This window comes from Coregonus lavaretus, assembly GCF_964263955.1.
Source record: "Coregonus lavaretus genome assembly, chromosome: 27".
Classification (NCBI taxonomy): Eukaryota; Metazoa; Chordata; class Actinopteri; order Salmoniformes; family Salmonidae; genus Coregonus; species Coregonus lavaretus.
In genome coordinates, this window is record NC_140014.1 from 42,868,287 (window position 1) to 42,880,638 (window position 12,352).

A 12,352-nucleotide genomic window follows, 5' to 3' on the forward strand; every position below is an offset into this window, starting at 1 on the left:
ACAGACAGTTCCTTCGACCTCATGGCTTGGTTTTTGCTCTGACATGCACTGTCAACTGTAGGACCTTATATAGACAGGTGTGTGCCTTTCCAAATCATGTCCAATCAATTGAATTTACCACAGGTGGACTCCAATCAAGTTGTAAAAACATCTCAAAGATGATCAATGGAAACAGGATGCACCTGAGCTCAATTTAGAGTATCATAGCAAAGGGTCTGAATACTTATGTAAATAAGGTATTTCTGTTTTGTATTTTTAATTAATTAGCTAACATTTCTAAAAACCTTTTTTCGCTTTGTCATTATGGGGTATTGTGTGTAGATTGATGAGGGTTTAATCCATTTTAGAATAAGGCTGTAACGTAACAAAATGTGGAAAAAGTCAAGGGGTCTGAATACTTTCCCAATGCACTGTATCTACAACACAAAATGTACGATATCACCATACAACAATATTACAATGTGTGTGTGTGTAGAGTACGTGTGCTAGCGCCCGTATGCGTGTGTCTCTTCACAGTCCTGATTCTACTGCTTGCATCCGTTACCGGACTTGGAATAGAGTTCCATGTAGTCATGGCTCTATGTAGTATGGAGGAGAGATCTACATGAGGGAGGGAGGAGAGATCTACATGAGGGAGGGAGGGAGGAGAGATCTACATGAGGGAGGGAGGAGAGAGATCTACATGAGGGAGGGAGGGAGGGAGGAGAGATCTACATGAGGGAGGGAGGAGAGATCTACATGAGGGAGGGAGGGAGGGAGGAGAGATCTACATGAGGGAGGGAGGAGAGTTCTACATGAGGGAGGGAGGAGAGATCTACATGAGGGAGGGAGGGAGGGAGGAGAGATCTACATGAGGGAGGGAGGAGAGTTCTACATGAGGGAGGGAGGAGGGATCTACATGAGGGAGGGAGGAGAGATCTACATGAGGGAGGGAGGAGAGATCTACATGAGGGAGGGAGGAGAGTTCTACATGAGGGAGGGAGGGAGGGAGGAGAGATCTACATGAGGGAGGGAGGAGAGTTCTACATGAGGGAGGGAGGAGAGATCTACATGAGGGAGGGAGGAGAGTTCTACATGAGGGAGGGAGGAGAGATCTACATGAGGGAGGAGAGTTCTACATGAGGGAGGGAGGAGAGTTCTACATGAGGGAGGGAGGAGAGTTCTACATGAGGGAGGGAGGGAGGGAGGAGAGATCTACATGAGGGAGGGAGGAGAGTTCTACATGAGGGAGGGAGGAGAGATCTACATGAGGGAGGGAGGGAGGAGAGTTCTACATGAGGGAGGGAGGAGAGTTCTACATGAGGGAGGGAGGGAGGAGAGTTCTACATGAGGGAGGGAGGAGAGTTCTACATGAGGGAGGGAGGAGAGATCTACATGAGGGAGGGTGGAGAGTTCTACATGAGGGAGGGAGGAGAGATCTACATGAGGGAGGGAGGAAAGTTCTACATGAGGGAGGGAGGAGAGATCTACATGAGGGAGGGAGGGAGGAGAGTTCTACATGAGGGAGGGAGGAGAGATCTACATGAGGGAGGGAGGGAGGAGAGTTCTACATGAGGGAGGGAGGAGAGATCTACATGAGGGAGGGAGGAGAGATCTACATGAGGGAGGGAGGAGAGTTCTACATGAGGGAGGGAGGAGAGATCTACATGAGGGAGGGAGGAGAGATCTACATGAGGGAGGGAGGGAGGGAGGAGAGATCTACATGAGGGAGGGAGGAGAGATCTACATGAGGGAGGGAGGAGAGATCTACATGAGGGAGGGAGGAGAGATCTACATGAGGGAGGGAGGAGAGTTCTACATGAGGGAGGGAGGAGAGATCTACATGAGGGAGGGAGGAGAGATCTACATGAGGGAGGGAGGGAGGAGAGTTCTACATGAGGGAGGGAGGGAGGGAGGAGAGATCTACATGAGGGAGGGAGGAGAGATCTACATGAGGAAGGGAGGAGAGATCTACATGAGGGAGGGAGGAGAGATCTACATGAGGGAGGGAGGGAGGGAGGAGAGATCTACATGAGGGAGGGAGGAGAGATCTACATGAGGGAGGGAGGAGAGATCTACATGAGGGAGGGAGGAGAGTTCTACATGAGGGAGGGAGGAGAGATCTACATGAGGGAGGGAGGAGAGATCTACATGAGGGAGGGAGGAGAGATCTTCATGAGGGAGGGAGGAGAGATCTACATGAGGGAGGGAGGAGAGATTTACATGAGGGAGGGAGGAGAGATCTACATGAGGGAGGGAGGAGAGTTCTACATGAGGGAGGGAGGAGAGATCTACATGAGGGAGGGAGGAGAGTTCTACATCAGGGAGGGAGGAGAGATCTACATGAGGGAGGGAGGAGAGATCTACATGAGGGAGGGAGGTAGGAGAGTTCTACATGAGGGAGGGAGGAGAGTTCTACATGAGGGAGGGAGGGAGGGAGGAGAGATCTACATGAGGGAGGGAGGAGAGATCTACATGAGGGAGGGAGGAGAGTTCTACATGAGGGAGGGAGGAGAGTTCTACATGAGGGAGGGAGGGAGGGAGGGAGGAGAGATCTACATGAGGGAGGGAGGAGGGATCTACATGAGGGAGGGAGGAGAGATCTACATGAGGGAGGGAGGAGAGATCTACATGAGGGAGGGAGGAGAGTTCTACATGAGGGAGGGAGGAGAGTTCTACATGAGGGAGGGAGGAGAGATCTACATGAGGGAGGGAGGGAGGGAGGGAGGAGAGTTCTACATGAGGGAGGGAGGAGAGATCTACATGAGGGAGGGAGGAGAGATCTACATGAGGGAGGGAGGGAGGAGAGTTCTACATGAGGGAGGGAGGAGAGTTCTACATGAGGGAGGGAGGGAGGGAGGAGAGTTCTACATGAGGGAGGGAGGAGAGTCCTACATGAGGGAGGGAGGAGAGTTCTACATGAGGGAGTGAGGAGAGATCTACATGAGGGAGGGAGGGAGGAGAGATCTACATGAGGGAGGGAGGAGAGATCTACATGAGGGAGGGAGGAGAGATCTACATGAGGGAGGGAGGAGAGTTCTACATGAGGGAGGGAGGGAGGGAGGGAGGGAGGAGAGATCTACATGAGGGAGGGAGGAGGGATCTACATGAGGGAGGGAGGAGAGTTCTACATGAGGGAGGGAGGAGAGATCTACATGAGGGAGGGAGGAGAGATCTACATGAGGGAGGGAGGAGAGTTCTACATGAGGGAGGGAGGAGAGATCTACATGAGGGAGGGAGGGAGGGAGGAGAGATCTACATGAGGGGGAGTAAGGTATTGAGGTAGATGGCGCCGAAGGAGATGGCTGTCGTTTTACAGGCTCCCAACCAATTGTACTAGTGTGTGTGTTTTTTCGCGTTATTTGTAACTTATTTTGTACATAATGTTTCTGCCACCGTCTCTTACGACTGAAAAGAGCTTCTGGATATCAGGACAGCGATTACTCACCTCGTACTGGACGAATATTTTTTATTTAACGAGTCGGACGCGAAGGATTTTCTTCGGACACCCGACAAGGTCCAAATTCCCTTCATTCACATAGAGACAGAGATATCGGGGACGTAGGTCGGGGTGCCTTGTAAGGATCCGACGGCGAGTGGGTAATCTGCCTCTACCATCAGTCCTATTAGCCAACCTACAATCATTGGATAACAAAATAGACGAACTACGATCACGAATATCCACCAACGGGACATTAAATACTGTAATATCTTATGTTTCACCGAGTCGTGGCAGAACGACGACATGGACAACATACAGCTGGCGGGATATACGCTACATCGGCAGAATAGAACGGCAGACTCCGGTAAGACAAGGGGTGGCGGTCTGTGTATATTTGTAACATACAGCTGGCGGGATATACGCTACAGCTGGTGCACAAAATCTAATATTAAGGAAGTATCAAGGTTTTGCTCTCCTGAGGTAGAGTATCTCATGATAAGCTGTAGACCACACTATTTACCAAGAGAGTTTTCATCTATATTTTTCGTAACTGTCTATTTACCACCACAAACTGATGCTGGCACAAAGACCGCACTCAATGAGCTGTATACGGCCATAAGCAAACAGGAAAACACTCATCCAGAGGCGGCGCTCCTAGTGGCCGGGGACTTTAATGCAGGGAAACTTAAATCCGTTCTACTTCATTTCTACCAGCATGTCAAATGTGCAACCAGAGGGAAAAAAACTCTAGACCACCTTTACTCCACACACAGAGACGCATACAAAGCTCTCCCTCACCCTCCATTTGGCAAATCTGACCATAACTCTATCCTCCTGATTCCTGCTTACAAGCAAAAACTAAAGCAGGAAGAACCAGTGACTCGTCAATAAAGAAGTGGTCAGATGACACAGATGCTAAGCTACAGGACTGTTTTGCTAGCACAGACTGGAATATGTTCCAGTATTTTTCCGATGGTATTGAGGAGTACACCACATCAGTCACTGGCTTCATCAATAAGTGCATCGATGACGTCGTCCCCACAGTGACCGTACGTACATACACCAACCAGAAGCCATGGATTACAGGAAACTTCCACACCGAGCTAAAGGGTAGAGCTGCCGCTTTCAAGGAGCGGGACACCAACCCGGACGCTTATAAGAAATCCCGCTATGCCCTCCGACGAACCATCAAACAGGCAAAGAGTCAATACAGGACTAAGATTGAATCGTACTACACCGGCTCCGACGCTCGTCGGATGTGGCAGGGCTTGAAAACTATTACAGACTACAAAGAGAAGCACAGCCGCGAGCTGCCCAGTGACACCAGCCTACCAGACGAGCTAAATTACTTCTATGCTCACTTCGAGGCAAGCAAGACTGAAGCATGCATGAGAGCACCAGCTGTTCCGGATGACTATGTGATCACGCTCTCCGTAGCCGATGTGAGAAAGACTTTTAAGCAGGTCAACATTCACAAGGCCGCAGGGCCAGACGGAATACCAGGACGCGTATTCCGAGCATGCGCTGACCAACTGGCAAGTGTCTTCACTGACATTTTCAACCTGTCCCTGACTGAGTCTGTAATACCAACATGTTTCAAGCATACCACCATAGTCCCTGTACCCAAGAACACTAAGGTAACCTGCCTAAATGACTACTGACCCGTAGCACTCACGTCTGTAGCCATGAAGTGCTTTGAAAGGCTGGTCATGGCTCACATCAACACCATTGTCCCAGAAACCCTAGACCCACTCCAATTTGCATACCGCCCAAACAGATCCACAGATTATGCAATCTCTATTGCACTCTACACTGCCCTTTCCCACCTGGACAAAAGGAACACCTACAGTGGGGGAAAAAAGTATTTAGTCAGCCACCAATTGTTCAAGTTCTCCCACTTAAAAAGATGAGAGAGGCCTGTAATTTTCATCATAGGTACACGTCAACTATGACAGACAAAATGAGAATTTTTTTTCCAGAAAATCACATTGTAGGATTTTTAATGAATTTATTTGCAAATTATGGTGGAAAATAAGTATTTGGTCAATAACAAAAGTTTCTCAATACTTTGTTATATACCCTTTGTTGGCAATGACACAGGTCAAACGTTTTCTGTAAGTCTTCACAAGGTTTTCACACACTGTTGCTGGTATTTTGGCCCATTCCTCCATGCAGATCTCCTCTAGAGCAGTGATGTTTTGGGGCTGTCGCTGGGCAACACGGACTTTCAACTCCCTCCAAAGATTTTCTATGGGGTTGAGATCTGGAGACTGGCTAGGCCACTACAGGACCTTGAAATGCTTCTTACGAAGCCACTCCTTTGTTGCCCGGGCGGTGTGTTTGGGATCATTGTCATGCTGAAAGACCAAGCCACGTTTCATCTTCAATGCCCTTGCTGATGGAAGGAGGTTTTCACTCAAAATCTCACGATACATGGCCCCATTCATTCTTTCCTTTACATGGATCAGTCGTACTGGTCCCTTTGCAGAAAAACAGCCCCAAAGCATGATGTTTCCACCCCCATGCTTCACAGTAGGTATGGTGTTCTTTGGATGCAACTCAGCATTCTTTGTCCTCAAAACACGACGAGTTGAGTTTTTACCAAAAAGTTCTATTTTGGTTTCATCTGACCATATGACATTCTCCCAATCCTCTTCTGGATCATCCAAATGCACTCTAGCAAACTTCAGACGGGCCTGGACATGTACTGGCTTAAGCAGGGGGACACGTCTCGCACTGCAGGATTTGAGTCCCTGGCGGCGTAGTGTGTTACTGATGGTAGGCTTTGTTACTTTGGTCCCAGCTCTCTGCAGGTCATTCACTAGGTCCCCCCGTGTGGTTCTGGGATTTTTGCTCACCGTTCTTGTGATCATTTTGACCCCACGGGGTGAGATCTTGCGTGGAGCCCCAGATCGAGGGAGATTGTCAGTGGTCTTGTATGTCTTCCATTTCCTAATAATTGCTCCCACAGTTGATTTCTTCAAACCAAGCTGCTTACCTATTGCAGATTCAGTCTTCCCAGCCTGGTGCAGGTCTACAATTTTGTTTCTGGTGTCCTTTGACAGCTCTTTGGTCTTGGCCATAGTGGAGTTTGGAGTGTGACTGTTTGAGGTTGTGGACAGGTGTCTTTTATACTGATAACAAGTTCAAACAGGTGCCATTAATACAGGTAACGAGTGGTGGACAGAGGAGCCTCTTAAAGAAGAAGTTACAGGTCTGTGAGAGCCAGAAATCTTGCTTGTTTGTAGGTGACCAAATACTTATTTTCCACCATAATTTGCAAATAAATTCATAAAAAATCCTACAATGTGATTTTCTGGATATTTTTTCTCAATTTGTCTGTCATAGTTGACGTGTACCTATGATGAAAATTACAGGCCTCTCTCATCTTTTCAAGTGGGAGAACTTGCACAATTGGTGGCTGACTAAATACTTTTTTTCCCAACTGTACGTGAGAATGCTATTCATTGACAACAGCTCATGGATCCTGGACTTCCTGACGGGCCGCCCCCAGGTGGTAAGGGTAGGTAACAACACATCTGCCACGCTGAACCTCAACACGGGGGCCCCTCAGGGGTGCGTGCTCAGTCCCCTCCTGTACTCCCTGTTCACCCTTGACTGCATGGCCAGGCACGACTCCAACACCATCATTAAGTTTGCCGATGACACAACAGTGGTAGGCCTGATCACCGACAACGATGAGACAGCCTATAGGGAGGAGGTCAGAGACCTGGCCATGTGGTGCCAGGACAACAACCTCTCCTTCAACGTGATCAAAACAAAGGAGATGATTATGTGTGGACTACAGGAAAAAGAAGAGGACTGAGCACGCCCCCATTCTCATCAGCAGGGCTGTAGTGGAGCAGGTTGAGAGTTTTAAGTTCCTTGGTGTCCACATCACCAACAAACTATCATGGTCCAAACACACCAAGACAGTCGTGAAGAGGGCACGACAAAGCCTATTCCCCCTCAGGAGACTGATAAGATTTGGCATGGGTCCTCAGATCCTCAAAAAGTTATACAGCTGCACCATTGAGAGCATCCTGACTGGTTGCATCAGCGCCTGGTATGGCAACTGCTCAGCATCTGACTTTAAGGCACTACAGAGGGTAGTGCGTACGGCCCAGTACATCACTGGGGCCAAGCTTCCTGCCATCCAGGACCTTTATACCAGGCGGTGTCAGAGGAAGGCCCTAAAAATTGTTAAAGACTCCAGCCACCCAAGTCATAGACTGTTCTCTCTGCTACCGCACGGCAAGCGGTACCGGAGCGCCAAGTCTAGGTCCCTAAGGTTTCTTAACAGCTTTTACCCCCAGGCTATAAGACTCCTGAACAGCTAATCAAATGGCTACCCGGACTATCCCCCATCCCCTCTTTTACGATGCTGCTACTCTCTGTTTTTTATCTATGCATAGTCACTTTACCTCTACCCACATGTACATATTACCTCAATTACCTCGACTAACCTGTGCCCCCGCCGCACATTGACTCTGTACTGGTACCCCCTGTATATAGCCTCCCTACTGTTATTTTACTGCTGCTCTTTAATTTTATTTATTTATTTTTTTAAATATTTTTTTTACTCTCCTCCCTCCCTCCCTTACTCACCCTCATGTAGAACTCCTCCCTCCCTCCCTCCCTCCCTCCCTCCCTCCCTCCCTCCCTCCCTCCCTCCCTCCCTCCCTTACTCACCCTCATGTAGAACCCTCATCTAATCCCCGAGCTGACAAGGTAAACATCTGTTGTTCTGCCCCTGAGCAAGGCAGTTAACCCACTGTTCCCCGGGCGCCGAAGACGTGCATCTCGATTTAGGCAGCCCTCCACACCTCTGTGATTCAGAGGGGTTGGGTTAAATGTGGAAGACACATTTCAGCTGAATGAATTCAACTGACTAGGTATCGCCCTTTCCCTTTCCAGTGTTGAGGATCAGCTTGGCAGATGTGTTGTCGCCTACCCTTACCACCAGGGGGCGGCCCGTCAGGAAGTCCAGGATCCAGTATGCGCACTGTGCTTGGTGTAGTTGGCCAGCAGATGGGGCACTAAGAGTGTGTAGGGTTAGAGAGAGGTGGAGCTCTACTCTGCTAGGCCAGTGTCATGCAGACTCACTCACTCAGGAGATTCTGATTGTGTTCTCTAATAATAAGACTGCTGTTTGATTTTGGTTTTTAAATAATCTACTGCAAAGACCGTAATGAAATCCCTCCAAAGTACATTGTGGCGTACAGTGTCGTGCCGAACCCTCTGTTTGCTCATGATCCGGCAGTGTTTGATCTGAAACCATAAATCATGACTTGCATGAAGGAAAGTAGGAAGTGGTTTTAACTAAACTACTGCTATGCAGAAGGGAAAAGCCAGTATATTTGAGTTCCTTAAACAGTACAGTGTTATTTACATTTACATTTACATTTACGTCATTTACCAGACGCTCTTATCCAGAGCGACTTACAGTTAATGAGTGCATACATTTTTCATACTATAACATACGGGAGGGACAGTGTTATAACATACAGTGCATTCGGAAAGTATTCAGACCCCTTGACTTTTTCCACATTTTGTTACGTTACAGCCTTATTCTAAAATTGATTAAATTGTTTGTTTTTCCTCATCAATCTACACACAATACCCCATAATGACAAAGCAAAAACAGGTTTTTAGATTTTTTTTGCAAATGTATTAGAAATAAAAAACAGAAATACCTTATTTACATAAGTATTCAGACCCTTTGCTATGAGACTCAAAATTGGCCAGACGGAAGCCACTCCTCAGTAAAAAGCACATGACAGCCCGCTTGGAGTTTGCCAAAGGGCACCTAAAGGACTCTCAGACCATGAGAAAAAAGATTCTCTGGTCTGATGAAACCAAGATTGAACTCTTTGGCCTGAATGTCAAGCGTCACGTCTGGAGGAAACCTGGCACCATCCCTACGGTGAAGCATGGTGGTGGCAGCATCATGCTGTGGGGATGTTTTTCAGCGGCAGGGACTGGGAGACTAGTCAGGATTGATGGAAAGATGAACAGAGCAAAGTACAGAGAGATCCTTGATGAAAACCTGCTCCAGAGCGCTCAGGATCTCAGACTGGGGCGAAGGTTCACCTTCCAACAGGACAACGACCCTAAGCACACAGCCAAGACAATGCAGGAGTGGCTTCGGGACAAGTCTCTGAATGTCCTTGAGTGGCCCAGCCAGAGCCCGGACTTGAACCCGATCGAACATCTCTGGAGAGACCTGAAAATAGCTGTGCAGCGACGCTCCCCATCCAACCTGACAGAGCTTGAGAGGATCTGCAGAGAAGAATGGGAGAAACTCCCCAAATACAGATGTGCCAAGATTGTAGCGTCATACCCAAGAAGACTCGAGGCTGTAATCGCTGCCAAAGGTGCTTCAACAAAGTACTGAGGAAAGGGTCTGAATACTTATTTAAATAAGGCATTTTAAAAAAAATTATACATTTGCAAACATTTCTAAAAACCTGTTTTTGCTTTGTCATTATGGGGTATTGTGTGTAGATTGATGAGGAAAAAAAATAAATGTAATCCATTTTAGAATAAGGCTGTAATGTAACAAAATGTGTAAAAAGTGAAGTGGTCTGAATACTTCCACTGTATATAACCGTTATGCAATAGGCCTGGTAAGACCAGTTTTGTGGGGAGATAGGATCACATTAACTAGTAGCACATGATGTCAATCAGTCTGTCATGTTTATTTATCAATCCCTTTTTACGTCAACGGAGTTGTCACAAAGTTCTCTCTATCTCTTTTCTTCTCTGTTCTCTTTCAGCAAACCAGTAACGTGAGTGCCACTCTGGTCCTGTCTCGGCCCATCAAGGGTCCCAGGGAGCTGGTCCTGGACCTGGAGATGGTAACCGTTAACAACGTCATCAACTTCAGAGGCAGCAGCATCATACGGCTCACGATATACGTGTCAGAGCGTCCTTACTGAGGACCCTCCCCCTTGACCAATCACCACGTCCTGTCTTCCTCTCACAGCCCTAAGGATACCATCCCAGAATCCTTAACTCTCCAAATCTACCAACTCTCCTCAGGCAGCTCTGTTCCTCTTCTCTGTTCTCTAGATGTGATGCTGTCTGTCTCCTCTTCTCTGTTCACTAGATGTGATGCTGTCTGTCTCCTCTTCTCTGTTCTCTAGATGTGATGCTGTCTGTCTCCTCTTCTCTCTGTTCTCTAGATGTGAAGCTGTCTGTCTCCTCTTCTCTGTTCTCTAGATGTGATGCTGTCTGTCTCCTCTTCTCTCTGTTCTCTAGATGTGATGCTGTCTGTCTCCTCTTCTCTCTGTTCTCTAGATGTGATGCTGTCTGGCTCCTCTTCTCTGTTCTCTAGATGTGAAGCTGTCTGTCTCCTCTTCTCTGTTCTCTAGATGTGATGCTGTCTGTCTCCTCTTCTCTGTTCTCTAGATGTGATGCTGTCTGTCTCCTCTTCTCTGTTCTCTAGATGTGATGATGTCTGTCTCCTCTTCTCTGTTCTCTAGATGTGATGCTGTCTGACTCCTCTTCTCTGTTCTCTAGATGTGATGCTGTCTGTCTCCTCTTCTCTGTTCTCTAGATGTGATGCTGTCTGTCTCCTCTTCTCTGTTCACTAGATGTGATGCTGTCTGGCTCCTCTTCTCTGTTCTCTAGATGTGATGCTGTCTGTCTCCTCTTCTCTGTTCTCTAGATGTGATGCTGTCTGTCTCCTCTTCTCTGTTCTCTAGATGTGAAGCTGTCTGTCTCCTCTTCTCTGTTCTCTAGATGTGATGCTGTCTGTCTCCTCTTCTCTCTGTTCTCTAGATGTGATGCTGTCTGGCTCCTCTTCTCTGTTCTCTAGATGTGAAGCTGTCTGTCTCCTCTTCTCTGTTCTCTAGATGTGATGCTGTCTGTCTCCTCTTCTCTGTTCTCTAGATGTGATGCTGTCTGTCTCCTCTTCTCTGTTCTCTAGATGTGATGCTGTCTGTCTCCTCTTCTCTGTTCTCTAGATGTGATGATGTCTGTCTCCTCTTCTCTGTTCTCTAGATGTGATGCTGTCTGTCTCCTCTGTTCACTAGATGTGATGCTGTCTGTCTCCTCTTCTCTGTTCTCTAGATGTGCTACTGTCTGTCTCCTCTTCTCTGTTCTATAGATGTGATTATGTCTGTCTGTCTCTTCTCTGTTCACTAAATGTGATGCTGTATGTCTCCTCTTCTCTGTTCTCTAGATGTGATGCTGTCTGTCTCCTCTGTTCTCTAGATGTGATGCTGTCTGTCTCCTCTGTTCTCTAGATGTGATTCTGTCTGTCTGTCTCTTCTCTGTTCACTAGATGTGATGCTGTCTGTCTCCTCTGTTCTCTAGATGTGATGCTGTATGTCTCCTCTGTTCTCTAGATTTGATGCTGTCTCCTCTCCTCTGTTCTCTAGATGTGATTCTGTCTGTCTCCTCTTCTCTGTTCACTAGATGTGATGCTGTCTGGCTCCTCTTCTCTGTTCTCTAGATGTGATGCTGTCTGTCGCCTCTGTTCTCTAGATGTGATTCTGTCTGTCTGTCTCTTCTCTGTTCACTAGATGTGATGCTGTCTGTCTCCTCTTCTCTGTTCTCTAGATGTGATGCTGTCTGTCTCCTCTTCTCTGTTCACTAGATGTGATGCTGTCTGTCTCCTCTTCTCTTTTCTCTAGATGTGATGCTGTCTGACTCCTCTTCTCTGTTCTCTAGATGTGATGCTGTCTGTCTCCTCTTCTCTGTTCTCTAGATGTGATGCTGTCTGTCTCCTCTTCTCTGTTCTCTAGAAGGGATACTGTCTGTCTCCTCTTCTCTGTTCTCTAGATGTGATGATGTCTGTCTCCTCTGTTCTCTAGATGTGATGCTGTCTGTCTCCTCTGTTCTCTAGATGTGATTATGTCTGTCTGTCTCTTCTCTGTTCTCTAGATGTGATGCTGTCTGTCTCCTCTTCTCTGTTCTCTAGAT

At 47.6% G+C, this 12,352-nt stretch overlaps 1 protein-coding gene across 1 annotated transcript in view; it reads left to right on the forward strand.

The window, feature by feature from the left end:
• fbln5 (fibulin 5) overlaps positions 1–10,531 on the forward strand; it is a gene marked incomplete at its 5' end in the record, with an annotated part of 45,643 nt that extends 35,112 nt beyond the window's left edge. The window contains one exon of the mRNA XM_084144518.1: positions 10,201–10,531. Coding sequence (XP_084000644.1) covers positions 10,201–10,362 — 162 coding nt within the window. The 3' untranslated portion in view covers positions 10,363–10,531. The remainder of the gene's footprint in view (positions 1–10,200) is intronic.
• Between the last annotated feature and the right edge of the window lie 1,821 nt (positions 10,532–12,352).